This window comes from Aquarana catesbeiana, linkage group LG09, assembly GCF_042186555.1.
Source record: "Aquarana catesbeiana isolate 2022-GZ linkage group LG09, ASM4218655v1, whole genome shotgun sequence".
Taxonomy (NCBI): domain Eukaryota; kingdom Metazoa; phylum Chordata; class Amphibia; order Anura; family Ranidae; genus Aquarana; species Aquarana catesbeiana.
In genome coordinates this window covers 292,229,768-292,248,991 of record NC_133332.1, presented here as the reverse complement: position 1 = coordinate 292,248,991, position 19,224 = coordinate 292,229,768, and the positions used below count along the sequence as shown (strand labels likewise).

Below are 19,224 nucleotides of genomic sequence, written 5' to 3'. Positions count from 1 at the left end.
ACAATGATCGTGATTACTATAATGGAAGGTCAGTATAGGACTATTCATCTCCTGATGTCCCGGACAAGCCTACCCCTAATGGGTTCAAACTGTAGGCATGAAATGGACATCAAGTTAAACCAATAGTTGTGTCCACTTTAAAATAGGAAAGCAAATATTGAAGAAAAGAAGAATAAAAATGATAAACTACACCAAAAATATACTCAAATGAGTGTTCAGAATATTTCAGACTGCGAGTCAGTTACAAATTACATTCCTTTAAGTAATTAGATGCTCTAGGGTGAAATAACCAGGTGTGCCTTTTTTTTTTTTTTTTTTTTTAAGGTGATGGTGGAGGAGTATGTATATGCTAGCATCAATTCGAATTGTGCTTGTGTTTTTAGTCTAGATATTACCGTCGCTAGATTAGGTGCATCAGTGGATTTCCACATGTTAGTTATTGTGAGCCTTGCTGCTATTAAAATATGAACCTCAATTGTTCTATATGTTTTGGGATATAAATCGATTTAAACCCAATAAGGCAGTAGCAGGAGTAAGCCTTGATTTGCAAGCTTTTACAGCTCCATAAAATGTGCAGAAGGTTGCTGGTTTGTTCATTACATCTCCAACATATGTCGGATGGGTACATTTTTGACAGTTTGTATGAAGTGAAATACCATATATTTATTATTTTTTGCATGCTGTCCCAATGTTCGATACACAAGGAGGTTTTACTGGATATTTGTATGGCTTTCTTCCATTGATCCCAAGTGAATTCTTGCTCTAAGTCCTTCTCCCGCTTTATCATATGAGCATTTTTATTTGAATGAGAAGTCAATAGTTCATAGAAAAGGGAAATTCCTTTTCCTTTGTTCATTTTGCTGCGTAAGGAATCTCCACATTTTTCGAGGGAATTTATATATGGAAAAAAAGAGGGGAACGGGGAATGGTTGGACTTTGTATGAAGCAAAACATTCGAACCAAATGAATCAATGACAACATTGAAGAAATTTTAATCAATTTTACATTATCATGTGTGCAATCATTCATATCTATATGCAAGTTTGGGCTACTTTTAATATATTATTTACTATCTAGGAACACGTGTTTGTGTGTGTAATACATTTATATGTATTATTTTATTTATTGCATGTTATTTACTGTCCCATGTGCACCAATAAATAGTATCTACCAATTGATTCATTTGGTTCTGGTGTTGTGCTTCATACAAAGCCCCACCATTCCCCCATTACCCTTTCCCCTCTTTTTTTTCTATATGATTCAGGGATGGAGATATACGAACTCTGCAGCAGTCGTTGTCTCATATAAAGTCCCAACAATTTTATTAATGAATGGAATTTCTATATGATTATTAGGATTGAAGTCTTTTAATCTGGTACACTTTCCAAGCTTTCTCAGAACTACAGACCTGTAGTTCAAAGGTAGGTTTTTATACAAATGGTAGCCTTGTTTGATCCAATCATCTAACAGATAAGCAAATTCTACAATAATGTATTACCTCTGTTGGAATAGGTACTATGGTTCTGATTTCCATATTTTTCATTTTAGAAAGGATGTGCTTCCATGCTAATATTGTAGATTTGATACCAAGTAGATTGGGTGTATTTACCTTTGGGAGTATAGAGTTAGCTATGGCTAGAGCGTAAAGATAATATCTTTTTAGTAGCCTCTTTTTCTATACGTAACCATAATTTGTCTTCCGATGTAGTGAACCAAAATTTCATCTGGTCTAATAAAGATGCATAGTAATAGTTTTTAATGTCTGGTAGATTCATTCCCCCTAAAGATTTAGTTTACTATGCTCAGTGACCGTTATAAACGGACAGTCAGTGATAACGAACTCTGTTCATTCAGAAAAGGAAGGAGCCGATAAATTACAGATTTACCGGCTCCTTCTTCCACTCTCCATCCTGACAGATCCAGGATGAGGGGGGACCAGAGGAGCACAGAGGGGGACCAGAGCAAACCTGGGGAGCCAGAGGAGAACACAAGGGACAGTTGGGATGATCAGTGCAGACAGTTACAGGCACCTATCTCCCTGTATAGCTTTCAATAAATCAGCTGTAGGGAGAGGAGATGAAGTGGCTGTCGGCTGCTGTATTGAAAACTATACAGGGAGATCGATGCCTGTAACTGCCCACACCGATCATCTGTGAGGCTGCCCAGCCCCCCTTCCTATGCTGTGGACACAGTTATTGGATTAAGCATCGGAGCAGTTGCATGAGTACAAGTACTCATGCAAATGCTCGGTATCTATACCGATACTAGTATGGGTATCGGTGCAACCCTAGTTGAAAGGCTAAAACTTTTACCTACTTTTATTTTGCCGTCTATGACTCGGTTTGAGAAATTCTCTTGTGCATTTATTTTTTTTCTAGGGAGCCTGCAGAGCACTGCACCCATATTCATGGGTGCAATGCAGGGCTCCCGCAGACTCAAGATAGCGGTCTGCCCGTATCTCGTATGGTCTTGCAGTTACTTGAGAGTAGGAACAATCCCGGCACTATGAAGGCGCTCACCGCTGCCCTCGCAATTCATTGAGAACTACAAGCTATCGGCCGCAATGGCTGATAGTAGTTAGTTTATTCATTCACAGGAAACAGAGCGGGGGAGATTGGCGGAATTAGTCACAGAAACTGGAACATATTACATTCACCCTAAATAGAGGCAGAACATGTAACGTGTTCCAAAAGGCGAACTTCTTCTTTAATGTTCATAAATATGCTTTGCCTTCCATACTAGTATGTGTTAAATATTACCCTAGTTCTTAGTCAATTAATATTACTGTTTTTTTACCAGCTACACACCCTCAGCCAAGAGAAGGAGAGCGCACGTGTCCAAGTTGAGCAGTTGGAGACCAGAGTGACAGAGCTGCTACTAGCATCAGGTACACAGTGATGTGAAGACAAAGTCATTGATATGGAGTTATTTTTGCAGATAATGCAATTTATCTCTTTACTACTTGACAGCAGTGGAACCAGCTGACACTGAGTCCCCTGTGGTGCAGGGCCCTTCTGAAACAGAGCAGGCCCTTCAAAATGAGGTGGAGAAGCTACAGCAAGAGTTTGAAGAGCTGCAGTCCAGGTACCAGGCCCTGGTGCAGGACAACAGCCAGCTGAGCCGCCTCAATCAGGAGCAGGAGGAGCGCCTGCTGGAGTTAGAAAAGACATTAGAACGGCAGAGTGAGGAAAATGTGGATAAGCAGCAGATCCTGGAAAACATGCAAAGTGACAAAGCCACCATCAGCCGAGCGCTGACCCAGAACAGGCAGCTGAAAGAACAACTGGCTGAGTTCCAAAATGGATTTGTTAAACTGGTAAGATTCTTGTAGTTGCCAGACATTAAGCTTCTACTGAATGTACTTGGGTTATTTACTGTATGCCGCAGAAGGTTAGGGAGGATTGTCCTTGTGTTTTTAGTTTAAGGTTTGATCAAAGTAATGTCAAATCCTTCCCAGAAATTTACATAGTGACACTGTCTGTCTCCTTTTGTGTGTGTATCTTGCTAAGGGACTATGTAACAGTCAAAGAGAGACAGAACTTACTGCTAAGGTCATTACTTAAAGGGTACCTCCACTTTTGTGGGGAAAAAAATCACAAATAAAAAAAAAATTAATATTTTGTGACACAAGCCTAATTGCAGTATAACATTATTAAAAATTACATTTCCTTTTTCAATCTGCAGCGCTATAATTTTCTGTAAAATGCAATATGGCAACCAGGAGGTGTTCTATATCTATATATATATATATATATATATATATATATATATATATATATATATATATATATATATATTCTATGGCATGCCCCCAGAACGTTAATCTCCTGCTTTTTCGATTGGCTCACAGATTTTCCCAGATATCTGCACAAAGCTACTTATCAGAATTTGGGCTTCCTCCCACCCTCTGCAACAAACGTTTCAGTTTTAGTTGGATACCCCCAAAGGGTTAATCACATCTAAAGTCAAGTGCCATGTTCCTCACTAGAACCCTGCAAGTGAAGCAGCTGATCACTAATGTGAAAGTCAGTTTCTCCAGAGCAAAAAAAGGCAGGAATCTGGCACAGAGTTTAACTACTTCCTGCCTGCAACATGCTTGACTTTAAGGGTCTATATCTGGATGATGAAAACAATGAAGCAGCGCTCTATGGGTAAAGCACAAATACTTGTAGACCTTTGAGTAAAAAGCTAATTTATTGCACTTCTGAAAAATAAACAGCAACTGTCAATAATAAAAACTTGCAGAGGTTGCAAAGGCAGTCATAAAAGCATATAGCCAATATAGATACTGATGTAAAAGAATGTTATTAATAAAAACGGTAACACTATAACATCCAGGTGGGGAAGGGTCAACATCAACCGATCCGCTTGTGGGTTAAACATGGGAAAAGATGTAGTAATCCATGTGGATAATGATGGAAGCCCAGTGAGTGGAGAGGGATAGTTGTATCACAACCCTTTACCTCTAGCTGGTGGTTCGCTTCTGCTGGTGTCCAGATTGGAAACCGCAATGGTGAAGGACCCTTGTGAAAAGCAGTAGACTCTGTAGCTGAATGCGAGTGGGAACCCCGCTGAGCCGCAGGCAGTATGGTTTAGTATACAGGCATCATCCAGATATATATATTTTTTTTTTTTCAACAGCGCATTCCCTACACTGTAAAAGCCATCCTGGCAACTGTTAAGCCACTAGATTGCTTTTACAGGCAGCAAAAGGTGGCAGCCCCCCCGCCAGCCATCAGCGCCTCTTCGGGCGGTGGTGCTGGATTACCACAGAGCTGGCCGAGGACCAAATGGTCCCCGGCCATCTCTATGACCTTGGGAGGCCAGAAGTGACGTCATGACTGATGTAAACACTGCCATTTCCCCTCTAGAAACAAGAGATCAATGGTGTATTTTTTTTTTTTTTTAAGATCTCATGCTTTCCAGGGTAGAGGAGAGATTTGGGGTCTTATAGACCCCAGATGTCTCCATAAAAAAAAAGCCTGTCGTGCATTATTTCTAGCACGAGGGATGTTTACATTTCTTGTGTTTGGAATAAAAGTGATAGGAATAATAATAATATACTCGGCATAACATCTTTTATATTTTACTAAAAAGGTTACATTGTAGGTGAGGTTGAAAAAAGACACAAGTCCATCAAGTCCAACCTATGTGTGTCATTATATGTCAGTATTACATTGCATATTCCTGTATGTTGCGGTCGTTTAGGTGTTTATCTAATAGGTTCTAGAAACTATCGATGCTCCCCGCTGAGACCACCGCCTGTGGAAGATAATTCCACATCCTTGCCACTCTTACAGTAAAGAACCCTTTACGTAGTTTAAGGTTAAACCTCTTTTCTTCTAATTTTAATGAGTGGCCACAAGTCTTGTTAAACTCCCTTCCGCAAAAAAGTTTTATCCCTATTGTAGAAATTATATTTATTGTTTAAAAAAAACACGGTGAATTTTTTCCAAAAAGTGTTTTAAAAATCACTGAGCAAATACGGTGTGACATAAATTGCAAAGACAACCATTTGTTTTGGCAGAGACCCTAAAGAACCAAACATATAATGTTTGGGGGTTCTGAGTTCTAGCAAAAAAAAAAAAATGGATTTTACATATAGGAAAGAAATGTCAGGTTTGGCCTGGGTGAAAAGTGGTTAAAAATCCCTGCAATGTACATAGATCACGTAGAGGGGAATGTTGTAGATTTTTTTTTTCTTCAACAAAAGTGGAGTTATTCTTTAGCTCTCCCACAACCTCCAAGCAATTACCACTCGTTCACTCGTTCAAACAGCGACTTCCACAAACATGTTTTATTCTCAAATCATAGCAAAAAAAAAAAATTATCTTTTTGTTTTTGTAATTATCCAGCTAGGTGTGGTGTACATGTGGTGAGGCTGCCAAGTTAAGCATATGAATTAGTATCCTGTTGGGTGACTGTTCAGTACTGCGTTTTCAATGGATCTTTTATAAAAATGGCTGAATATTGTGATTTTTGCCTTGTAGGCAGATTTAATACTTTTGGCTGGGAGCTTTTACTTGAGGCCAGTGTGTATATATTAATCAGCGCAACCAAATGTGACAAAAATCTATATGAACAAACCGATCTCAATCAACACTAAATGCCAACAGTGAATAGATTGCTGCCAGTACTTAAGTCATTTTTTTATCTTTCTGTCTATTAAATCTTCTGCCCTTGTTGTTTTAACTTTGGATAGTAAAACATTTTTTTTCTGCCAGTAAATACCTTATACAGCCCATTTCCTGTTTCTTGTTTGGTAAAAAGCCTAGGCTTATTACATCATGCTCAAGAGAGAGAATTTGCCAGAGAGGGATGAGTCATAAGGGGGCCAATGAGAGCTGCAGAGCTGGAGGTGTGTGTCTGTGTAAATCCAGGAAGTGAACAGGCAGCAGCTTCATCTGCCCACAGTTAAAATGGCTGCAGCCAGACTTAGTGGAGGGAGATTTCTGCAGCATATTTGGCAAGTACAGAATCACAATATATAAAATAATATGCAAAGTGGTTGGAGGAAAGCTCCAGAATGGCAAATATGTTTTTATTACAAATTTATGTGAGTAGACTGCAGTTCCTCTTTAAAGTGTTTTCACCTCACCTTTAAACTCATATAGGATACATTTAGTGCAGCACAATCCTCAGTAAAGTAGTAATATAACATAAAGCACAATATAAGTGTAGCAAAAAAGTCTCTTAATATCTAAGTATATCAACACAATTCACTATTACTTCTCAGAAACGCCAAAAAAAAATTTAAAAAAATTCAAAACTAGAAGGAAAAAAAAACAAATCCTTAGATCGAATGTTCTTGCCACCTCTGTGTTGCAACGATCACAATCAAAAACAGGTGCTCGAGCAATCCACCACCAGTGCTCTCTAGTAGCTCACCTCCAGCTTTGTCTCCTGTTTTACCAGAGGGTCAAAGCATGCAGTTGTGGCAAGAATATTCGATCTAAGGATTTATAAGTTTTTTTTTTTTTCCCCCTCGTTTTGAAATGTTTTTATGTTTGTGTTTTTTTTTTTTTTTGTTTTTTCACGTTTCTGAGAAGAAGTGAATTGTGTTGATATACTTAGATTTTAAGAGACTTTCTTTTTGGTACACTTATATTGTGTTTTATGTATGTTATATTACTATTTCACTGAGACCAAACTATGCTCTGAATGTTATCAATTAGGGCTCCTTCACCACACACAAAACCGGAGCGATTTAGTGTTCGGACAGCTGTCTCTTTCGACTGCAGTGAGTTGGCATTTGAGAGAAGATGTGATGTATGTTTTACAGCATCACGCAGCTCCCCTTTTTTACAAAAAAAAAAAAAACACTGTGTGGGGAGCACCAAGTAACTCTTCATTCATGCCACCGTACATATAGCTCCATTGTATCGCAGCTCACTGCACCATAGTTCTGGGCTATGTTGCAGTGCGAACAGGACACAAACAATTGCTTTCTGTGTGTCTTTAGCTGTGACTGGCGTTCTTCCAGTGTGGAAAAACATCAGTCACTGCACAGTGTGTGAACAGGCACTTCGAATTGTTCTTGTGCGAACTACATGCGGTGTCTCTAGGGTGCGATTTGAACCATGGATTTGTATGGCTCAAATCGCCCCACATTTGCACCAAACTGGTGCATGACCCTTTTTTTTTGTCTGCAGCACAATTAGATCGCATTGGTGTAAATGTGATCCGATTCTGCAAATGCCTATTGCAAACCAATTGCGCGGTGTCGTTGACTTAACATACACTCCGCAATTGGTTTGCATGAACGGGTTGCAATTTAGATGCAGTGCGAAATCCACATAAAATCTACATTTGCAACTGCATATAGTGTGAACCCAGGCTAAGGGATAGTTGTAACTCCTGTGGGATAAATTTTTGAAATCTGTGTCCCATTGCGGAGATTTACCTTCACTTCCTGTCCCATAGCCAAACAGGGAGCGATAGGAAATCCCTGCAAATGAAACACATTTTCTAGGGACCCCAAGGTCACTGGAAGTAGTATCCCCATTGGAATGCTTTTCCTCTATTACTTTCCTATGGACAACCCAAAATTTGGGGATTTTTATACTTTCACTTTCAATGAGAATGGTAAACAGAACAAATATATGCTTAAATAGATGGTACTCGAACCTTGCCAAAAAACGCAAGGATCCTGCGAGGTGTTGACTGTAACGCGACCTTTGGGCACTGCACCCTGCGTAGTTGAATCCTGGACACTACAGAGCTAAGGCATTCCTGCAGGGTGCTGTACAGGTCCAAGGGAGCGGACCCTAAAACATGAAAAGGGTACCCAGTCCTTGAAGGTACCCAAGTGACAGAACCCACCTTGATGAATGAAGATTGGGCTCTTAGTTTTTAAGGTTGCCCTGTGCCTGGACGAGTAAGTGTAACGCCCTTATTTACTTATTGCGGGGTGTCCCATGTGTTGTAACAATCTGTCAAACTAGCTAGAGGCTGGACACCTTTGTGGCGGTGACCACTGGGAGAGTTTGGGCTAGCTGCTGGTGTTTGGGTAGGAGTACCTTGTCTTGTTGTTTTGGCTGCTTTCTTATGGATGAGTCCACGCACGGGGATTCGCCATTGCGCAAAGTTGGTTTGCCACGGCGCACATGGGTTCACAGCTGTGTAGGCAGCCATGGCGCACGCAGCTTCGCCACACAATGTGTGCACACAGAGCAGCGCATTAGCTGTAGTTCTAAGGATGGTGCACGAAGATTCGTTTCATGCATGTCTGCTGTGACTCCAGGCCCTGAACCAGTTCACTTCAGCAGTAGAGGTCGACCGATATGGGTTTTTCTCTGGCCGATGCCGATGCCGATATTTAGAAATCGCGGTGGCCGATGGCCGATATGTGATGCCGATTTTTTTGGGCCGATATATTAGGCCGATTTTTTTTTTTTTTTTACCTTCATCTCATAAAATCTAACAGTTAGACCCCTTTCACAATGGGGCGTTTTTCAGGCGCTTTTGGGCTAAAAATAGCACCTGTAAAGTGCCTGTCAAACGGCTCCCCTGCAGTCTCAGTGTGAAAGCCCGAGTGCTTTCACACTGAGGCGATGTGCTGGCAGGATATTAAAAAAAGTCCTGCAAGCAGCATCTTTGGAGCGGTGTATACCACCACTCCTGCCCATTGAAATTAATGCGCACCGCTGTCGAATCGCCTGCAAAGCGTTTCGGCAGCAGCGCTTCAGGGGTGCGTTTAACCCCTTCCTCGGCCGCTAGCTGGGTTATAAGCGACCTGCTAGCAGCCGAATAGCGCCGCTAAAATGACGGTAAAGAGCCGCTAAAACTAGCAGTCTTTTACCGTCAATGCATGCCCGCTCCAGTGTGAAAGCAACCTTCAGTGATACGGAAATTTTTTTACATTTAAACATTTATTAAACAAAACAAACCTCCAATCAGTTCACTTGTATGTAGAATTTAGATAAAAAAAATATAAAAAAAACCTCTCTTAAATATTAAATACACAAAAACAGGTAATCAAAACTTCTGGATGAAAAAAAATGGGCTAACTTTACTGCTTAGTTTTTTTTTTAAATTTATTAGTGTATTTTTTTTTTTAAATTACATTTGAAAGACCGCTGCGCAAATACCGTGTGACATAAAATATTGCAACAACCGCTATTTTATTCCCTAGGGTCTCTGCTAAAAAAAATATATATAATGTTTGGGGGTTCCAAGTGATTTTCTAGCAGAAAATACTGGATTTTTACTTGTAAGCAACAAATGTCAGAAAAGATTTAGTCTTTAAATGGTTAAACTGAGAACTTCTACACACGGAATTTAGTTCATTCAGAAGTGTAAACATTGTATCCTTCAGGTTCTTTTTATCAGATTTGGCAGGCTGCCCAGAGAGGGGGAGAAGTCGCTTCGCACAGACAACTTACACTGACTTCTATGACAGAAGTCTTTTGCAAGTCGCGCTGAAGCTATATCGGCTTTTTTATCAGCACAATCGGCCGATGCCGATTAAGTAAAAAACACCAAATATCGGCCGATATATCGGCCGGCCGATATATCGGTCGACCTCTATTCAGCAGTTCATTCCTCCTTACCCGGCTCACGTGAGTCCTCCAGGTGTTGGTTGGCAGGCTAAAAGTGCTTAGTGGGTTTGTTGCATAGAGGCTTGGTGAGCCCTATTAAGGGGTCTCCCTTCTGGGGTGGTGTGAATACTAAACCCAGGCCCATTTTGTGGCTGGCAATGTCCTTAAAAAAGAGCAGTGGGGCAGACACTACAGGGAAGGGCACATCTGTGTTGTTAGTAGCTCCTGAGGAGTCTAGTCGAAGCCCAAGTGTTTTATCCCCCGGAAAGACGAGAGGCTTCCGGGCAATCTGAGCTGCTGCGTCTGTTATTGTGCCTGTCAACGCTGCTGCTTCAGCCTTTGTCACCGGGGATGATCTGTCCTCAGCTCTAGCCAGGTTAGAGGACAGAATTCCTGACATGATTGCCTCCATCTTGCAGGGTGGCAGGAAGCATGACAGACCCCCCTCCCCTAATCCTCCTAACTTGAAGCAGAAATGGATGATGAAGGGAAAGAGCTAAATGCTAAGGATTCTGTGGAAGGCCGGGCAGGTGAGTCTGCTTCTGAGGAATCTGCGCCAGAAGATGTCCAGTTGGTATCAGCCTCTCAGTCGCAGAGGCTTTTGATCCAGACTCTTACAGAGATGGTTAGTTCTGCCTTTAAGTTACCTCCAGCTGAGGTTCCTGAGCCTCCCTGGTCCTCTTTGGGGTCCCTGAAGCCTTCTCAGGCTGCACAGGCTTTCCCCTTGCACCTACTGTTGGAGCAGGTGGTGTATGCTGATTGGGAACATCCTAACAGGATTTAAGTTCCTCCTAAGAGCCTTTCCCTTTTATATACCATGGAGGAAAAGTTTAAGTGGAGTATGTCAGCCATTGATGCAGCAGTCTCTTCCTTAAACAAGAACTTAACTTGTCCGGTGGATAATGCACAGGGCTTGAAGGACCTTGTTGACAAGAAACTGGACTCATTATTAAGGGCTTCCTTTTCTTTGGCCAGTTCAGCCATTCAGCCAACTGTCGCAGCAATTGGAGTCTGCCAGTCCTTAAAGGGGTTGCAGACCCTTGTGTTTTTTTCACCTTAATGCATTCTAGGGGAGGGTCCGAGTCCGGTATTCATGTCTATGGACGTGAATGCTGGACTCGGGAGCAAGCCCGCAAGGTAACCCCCTCGGAGAGCGCTTCTCCTAGGGCAGGGATATGCAATTAGTGGACCTCCAGCTGTTGCAAAACTACAAGTCCCATCATACCTCTGGGTGTCATGCTTGTGGCTGTCAGTCTTGCTATGCCTCATGGGACTTGTAGTTCTGCAACAGCTGGTGGTCCGCTAATTGCATATCCCTGTCCTAGGAGGTTATCTGATGCAAGGAGGAGCCGCAAGAGCCACCAAGGGACCCTAGAAGAGGATGATCTGGGCCACTCAGTGCAAAACTAGCTGCACAGTGGAGGCAAGTATGACATGTTTGTTATTTTAAATAAAATTAAAAAAAGACGAAGGCTTACAATAACTTTAACCACTTTAGCTCTGGAAGGATTTGACCCCTTCCTGACCAAGCCCTTTTTTTACACGATACGGCACTACGTAGCTTTAACTGACAATTGCGCGGTCGTGCAACGTTTTACCAAAACAAAATTGACATCCTTTTTTTCCCACAAATAGAGCTTTCTTTTGGTGGTATTTGATCACCTCTGCGTTTTTTTATTGCTTGTGCTATAAACCAAAGAAGAGCAAACATTTTATACTTTTTGCTATAATATCCCAAAAAAAAAATAAAAAAACTAATTCCTTCAGTTTATGCCGATATGTATTCTTCTACATATTTTTGGTAAAAAAAATCGCAATAAGCCTATATTGGTTTGTGCAAAAGTTATCGCGTACGTAAAATAGGGGATAGATTTATGGCATTTTTATTATAATTTTTTAATAGTAATGGCAGCGAGATTTATTTATTATCGTGACTGCGACATTGCGGCGGACAGATCGGACATTTTTTACACTATTTTGGGACCATTGGCATTTATAAAGCGATCGATGCTTTAAAAATGCACTGATTACTGTGTAAATGTCACTGGCAGGGAACGGGTTAAACACTAAGGGGGTGATCAAGGGGTTTAGTGCGTTCCCTGGGCGTGTTCTAACTGTAGGGGGGATGGGCTCACTAAAACATGACAGAGATCACCGATCCCGATCACTGGGAGCAGTAGATCCCTGTCATGTTGCTAGGCAGAACAGGGAAATGCCTTGTTTACACCTCCCCGTTCTGCGCCTCTGTGTCACATTCGTGGGCCAACGGCTGACATCAAGTCCACGGGGCACGCTCCTGCGGCACGCGCCCGCTAGCTGCCAGTGATGTACGGGTACGTTGTTTTGCGCACCCTTGCCGCTTTGCCGGCATATATCAGCGTGAGGCGGTCGGTAAGTGGTTAAGGATCAGGTGAGATGGCCTGACAGGTCTAACCAGGAGGATGATCCTGCTGAAAGTAGGGGCAGATATACCTTGAGCACTGTGTTTTGCTGGAAGGATTCAATACAGCAAGTCTCTCGTTTTGCCTCTCCTCTCTGTATACATGCGCAGGCTTCTGTGGCTTAAGAACTGGTCAGCAGAGCGTCCTTGTAAGAAGTTGTTGCCGGGGTTACCCTTCCATGGGGAACGTTTGATGATTTGGACAAATCTCTCGAAATATTTTGGATATAAGAGCTCTCTACTCCCTGTGAAGAGGAGGACCAGGCGTCCCTTGTTTAAAACCTCAGGCACCAAGGCAGTTCCTCTGCCTACAGGACGCTAGGGCCAGAAGAAACCCTGGGTCCACAACTCTTCTTAACCTGACACCAGGCTCTCCTTTTGAGGGGATGCCCCCACTTTATCGAGTGGGGGGGGGGCTGCTTCAGTTTGCTGACATTTGCGTAAAAGTGGTTCAGGACAAGTGGGCCACCTCGACAGTATCCTGTGGTTACAAGCTGGAATTGCTGGGGTTTCCACCTCAGGTTTCTCAGATCCAGCTTTTCTTCGAATCCTCCAAAAAGACTTCTTGTTTCAGGCACTAAATCATTTAGTGCATCAGGGAGTGATTATACAGGTCCTTGTATCCAAAGGGGCGCGCGGGTTTTATTCAAACCTGTTCAGGGTTCAAAAACCAAACTGGGACACGAGGCCCATTTTGGATCTAAGATCCCTGAACCAGTATCTATTAATCCAGTCCTTTCGGATGGAGTCAGTCCGCTCGGTATTAGCCTTTCTCCAGATGGGAGATCTTCTTGCCTCCGTTGGTATCATGGACGCATGTTTACACATGCCTATCTTTCAACCTCATCAGAGTTTCCTGCGATTTGCACGGCACATTAGGTGTTTACAAAGGTCCTAGCATCGGTACTGGCTCTTTTAAGAACCCAGGGAATCTTGGTGCTTGGATACTTGGATGACCTCCTGCTCAGAGATCACTCATTACAGACCCTAGAACAGAGCACAGCCTGCACAGTGCAGTATTTAGAAAACCTGGGCTGGGTCATAAATACCGAAAAGTCAGCCTTGAGAACCAGCTCAGTCTGAATTATTTGGGTCTGATCCTAGATACAATCCAGGCACGGGTGTTTTTGTAAACTTGTAAAGATCTGTGCCCTGAAGGGTCAGGTAAGGAGCACCAGGCAACCCTCCATTCGGCTCTGTATAAGTCTTGTGGGAAGGATGGTGTCCTCCTCCCAGGCAGTTCCCTGCGCCCAGTTCCATTCCAGGCCCATACAACAGGACATCTTGTCGGCTTGGAACAAGAGTGCAAGCCCTGGATTACCCCATGTCCTTATCTCCCCGGGCACGCTTAAGCCTAAGCTGGTGGTTGCAGGATCAAAACCTGTGAAGGGCAAGATCCTTCCTCCCGGTGTCTTGGAGAGTGCTGACCACAAACGCCAGTCTCTCGGGCTCGGGAGTGACCCTGGAGGGGCACACAGCTCAGGGGAGATGGACAAGGGCAGAGCAGAGCCTGCCCATCAACATCCTGGAGTTGGGGGCGGTAGGTCTGGCCCTAAGGTCCTGGATGGTGGAGCTTCAGTACTGCCCAGTCGGGGTTCAGTCCAACAGTGCCACTGCGGTGGCCTATATAAACCACCAAGGCGGTACCAGGAGCCATTTAAATCAGGAGGAGATTTACCACATATTGGACTGGGCAGAGGGACATGTTTCCGTTCTATCGGCAGTCCATATTCTGGGGGTAGAGAACTGGAAGGCAGATTATCTCAGCCGCCAGCAGATCTGTCTGGGGGAATGGTCCCTACACCTGAACGTGTTCCGGGAAATTTGCCAGCGTTGGATGGCCAGATGTCGATCTATTGGCGTCCAGGTTCAACAACAAGCTTCATTAGTTTGTGTCTCGAACAAGAGATCGCCTGGCAATTGGAGCAGATGCTCTGGTAGTTCCATGGAGCTAGTTCTCCCTGGTTTATGCTTTCTTCTCGATCTCTCTCCTTCCACATTTGTTGCCCAGGATTTCAGTCATCCTGGTGGCACCAGGCTGGCCCAGAAGGCTCTGGTTCCCAGAGATCGTGAGATTGCCAATAGATGGGCCATGGACGCTTCTGCGCCACCCGATCTAGCTTATCAAGGTCCTATATTCCACCCCAATTTACAGTCTCTAAATTTGACGGCATGGCTAATGAAGCCAGGGTGTTGAAGGATCGTGGCATCACGGGACCAGTGGTGTTTACACTAGTGAATGCCAGGAAAGCAGGCACAAGGAAGATCTATCATAAGGTCTGGAAGACTTCTATTGCTTGGTGTGAAGCCAGAAAATGGCATCCTCGGAAATACATGATTGGGCAAATTCTCTTTTCTACAGTCAGCTGTGGAAATCAGATTGGCTTTGAGTACGATCAGGGGTCAAATTTCAGCCCTATCGGTATTCTTCCAAAGGCCTTTAGCCTCCCATTCGCTGGTCCAAACCTTTATGCAGGGGGTAACTTGTTTGCTTCCCCCCATTAGGCCACCTGTGTGTCCTTGGGACTTAAACCTGGTGCTGTCTGTGTTACAGAAACAACCATTTGAGCCGATCAAGGAAATTCCATTAGGCTTGCTGTGGCGCAAGCTAACTTTCCTGATGTCAGGAAGGGGATGGTTAATGCGCTACCCTAAAAAATGAAGATAGGTATTAATGGATAAGCTGCTACAAACCATGTGACAAAAATGTATACCATAAATTAAATAAATGTAGCGCTAAAAAACACATGTATGAGTGATCTCTGTGCACATGAACATAATGTCCCAATAGTGACGTGTTGCTGAAACACAAAAGTCCACAATCAATGTAAGTGATCCGTGTGGTAATTCATTCAGCTTCTCAACGGTGTGCTCAGATATCTTCAAAATAAGTGAAAAGATGGAATACGCTTACCGGATGAGTTGGATTCTACTGCCATAAGCATAGAATCGGTAAAGCTTTGTGCCACCAAGGGCAGAAATGTGGAGTGATGGAGGCAAGGGTGGAGCCTCTGTCGGGCGTAGATGTCCCTCACGGTCCACTGGAACTAGGTCAAAGATGGTATCCACAGGTAAGTGGTTCCTCGATGTACCAGAACATGTAGAGAAAAGAGGAATGCTTCCACATAGTGTGACTCCGTATATTTTTATTGCTAAAAAACCGCAGTACAAGTAACAAAAAGCATAAAACGTGATCACGAATAAAAGCAGTGTATGGGGTAAGTAAAAAAACACCCTATGCGTTTCGATCCAAACGATCTTCAACAGGGGCATATGGGACCCTCATAACACTGCCGATATTTATAAAATAGAATGTACAATCAAACATATTCCAAGACCAATGGGCTGTCAAACATTGAACAATGGTGAATTCTATTGGCCAGGGGTAGGGGTCATCTAATGGAATATGATCCGCCCCCTCCTCTGGGCCTATTAGTGTACCTGTGATAAAGTGAACTGGAAATTTTCTGCCAATATCAACAGGCCCTCTCATTAAGATCGCCTGTGATTGGCAGATTTCACATAGGGGGTGTGCATGCTGGGAGCCCGGGAACGGTGCGGGGCTCCCGCATGTAACGCCGCAACCCGGAAGTGTCAAAGGCGCACTTGGAGGTTGCCCGGCAACCCCACATGCTAAATGTGGAGAGCGCGCAAAAGCACAACACGTGCTCGCGCGGCCGTCAAGTGACACCCGGACCGCCCCACGTGGTACCATCGTCCTTCACGTGCGGGCGGTACGTACAGGTCGCTAGGCAACCCAGACGCGGTGTCAGAAGAGCCAGCAATAACGTGGGCATATCTACACCGCGGTCACCTGACTCTTCGAGGTTGCCCATGTGACCAAATACAAATGGAGTCTGTCAACATGTTAGGAGGGGTTACACACATTCTAAACAGAACAATGCCGCTAGCAAAACAAGTAGTAAATAATATGAATAAAGATGGAACTAGGCACATGGTAATAGCAGCCGAGTCATGCATCTTCATACAACAATGAAATAAAGTGAGTGAGAAAAAAATATGTATAAACTAATCGGGGGGGGGGGGGGGGGGATATTCCAGACCAGACACTCATCATGAAGCCTATCCCCAATATTATAGAGAATTTGATGTATACAACAGGTCCCCATATAATTACAACCAACGAGGTTTAATTTTTGAACAAGCATCGGGTTTTCAGAGGCCTACAGAAAACCATTCAGGTTACCAAGAAGGAAAAGAGGGACCAGAGGGGGGCGGAAGGCTAGAAGCCAAAAGAAAAAGAGTCTGAGAGGTATTGGGATCTTCAATCTTAGTACTGTCCACTTGACAGAAGCTGAGAAATCGGTTCTGGACAAGGGACTTAAGTTTGTTCCCCCAAAACCCTTAAACAAATTTGGTACGTTCATTGACGTACTCAAATTTATTAGGAAATTAAACATACACAGACATTTTCTGAACCAACCCCCCATCCCTCCCACAGCCAACCACAGCTCCAATAACAAAGACTACATACACTCAGGTTTAACTAACCCTTCCCTATTCAATCACCCGGGGAATTTGGCCCCATCTCTCCAAGTGTTTAAAAGTCTAGTCCTACAAGATTTAGACAAACTCTCTAAACCTAAAAGGAAAACCAATTCTGACCCCTTAATTAAAACAGGACTTAAAGAACTCTGCGATAGGAAGAATCTTGTTATAAGACCTTCAGATAAGAGTGGGGGTTTTGTAGTCCTCAACAAGGAAGACTACATTGGGGAAATGCTTAGAATTCTCCAAGATCGAGATACTTATACCCCCATAAGTTTTAATCCCACCCACAAATTCAAATGCACCTTGGTCGAATTGGTTAATGAAGGATACTCTTTGGGGATTCTGAACAAAAAAGAGAATACTTGGTACCCCTTGTTCCGCGGATTCCCGTGATTTATTATCTCCCCAAGGTCCATAAGAACCCAGTCAATCCCCCTGGCAGACCTATTGTCAGCGGGATTGACTCAGTCACTTCCAGGATAGGGAGATATGTTGATTTTTATCTCCAACTGTTGGTCAAACTAACTCCGTCTTACCTCAAAGACACTAGAGACGTCATCCAACGTCTAGAGCAAGTAAGGCTTAAAGAGGGCACTTATCTAGTCACTGCCGATGTAGCTGCCCTTTATACGTGCATACCACACCATCTGGGGTTTGATGCTGTTGAAAAACATCTGTCCACGAACAATACCCTGCCAATACTGCAGCGCAATTTCATCATGCAGCTCCTACGTTTTGCCACTGGCCACAATTACTTCTGGTTCCAGAACCAGTTCTATATACAACGAAAAGGTGTGGCCATGGGGGCCAAATTTGCCCCGAGTTTGGCCAACCTTTTCATGGCCCAGTGGGAGGAGGATGTCGTCTATGCCTACCAGAGACCAGAATTAGTTCTTTGGGTCAGGTACATAGACGACGTCCTCCTCCTATGGCAGGGAAACCGTGAGTCTTTGGATGAATTTATGGGAGTTCTGAACGCCAATGACCACGGGATTTCTCTTAGCTATGAGGCTAGTTTGAGCTCTATCCACTTTTTAGATCTGGAAATTATGGCCGTTGACCAACATCTCGAATTCAAGACCTATCTCAAGCCCACAGATCGAAACGGGTATATCCCGTCCGACAGTTGCCATCATGTTCAATGGCTACGATCTGTCCCGCGCAGCCAATTTTTAGGGCTGCGTCATAATTGTTCTAAAATATGTGACTATTACGCCCAATCTCATATTTTAAAAGAGAGATTTGTCGCCAAGGGTTATAGGGCAGGAGACCTAGATGCGGAGATCTATAGAGTTTCACAGATTGATAGGAGCTCTACCCTGGTGGAACGCACCCCTAATACTCCAGATTCTAGAGCCAAATGGTCCTTTTTCACCACATACTCCACTCAGTTTAAAGAAATAAAGGCCATCTTTAGAAAACACTGGAATGTTCTTAAAAATGACCGACTCCTGGGTCCTGAGCTACCTGATAACGCGGGAGTCATTTTTAGAGGTGCCCGTTCCATACAGGGACATATTGCCCCTAATATTATAGACCCTCCAAAGAAAGTCTCTTTCTTTCAACAGAGCCATGGTTTTTATCAATGTCGCAGATGTAACGTATGCGCACACAATACTCTAATGGGACGTAAAACTGATACCTTTAGTTCCACCACTACCTCCCGCATCTATCACATGAAAGAGTTTGCCACCTGTGCCACTCAATATGTGGCATATTTGATTACTTGCCCCTGCAAGAAACAATATGTTGGTAGGACCATCAGAACATTCACCACACGTGTCAATGAACATATTGCAGGCATTAAAGGTGGCAAAGATAAGCATACTGTACCCCGACACTACCTACTTCACCACAACAGGGACCCTTCGGGTAGTACATTTCAGGTGATCGATAAGTTTGTCCCCCACTGGCGGGGGGAGTCACGCTTACGAGGGGTCTCCAGGTTGGAAACTTACTGGATACATGAGCTCAGATCATATTTTCCTTTTGGGCTCAATGTGGAGTGGGATTTGAACTCATTCATTAATCTTTCTTAATTTCCCAATACATTGTATTTCATTTTTGTCAATTTTTTATGGTAATCTAGCTTTAACCCCACCCACTTTTCTATATCATCATATGTGATATATTTTGTGTTCTCCCCTTTTCTAATACACATGTATTCTTCACTTTCATACTGTACACCATACACCATGATTCAATAGGGACTATGGTACATCTGCCCCCCCC

The 19,224-nt window shown here is 43.4% G+C and overlaps 1 protein-coding gene across 10 annotated transcripts in view; it reads left to right on the top strand.

The window, feature by feature from the left end:
• The window catches only part of GOLGA2 (golgin A2), a 147,729-nt gene that overhangs the window by 84,460 nt on the left and 44,045 nt on the right, over positions 1-19,224 (top strand). For 9 of the 10 annotated variants that reach the window (XM_073600441.1, XM_073600440.1, XM_073600436.1 and 6 more), the window contains 2 exons: positions 2,800-2,887; positions 2,970-3,316. In XM_073600441.1, the coding sequence (XP_073456542.1) occupies positions 2,800-2,887; positions 2,970-3,316 (435 nt within the window). The remainder of the gene's footprint in view (positions 1-2,799; positions 2,888-2,969; positions 3,317-19,224) is intronic. The other variant, XM_073600433.1, reaches the window with a different exon arrangement.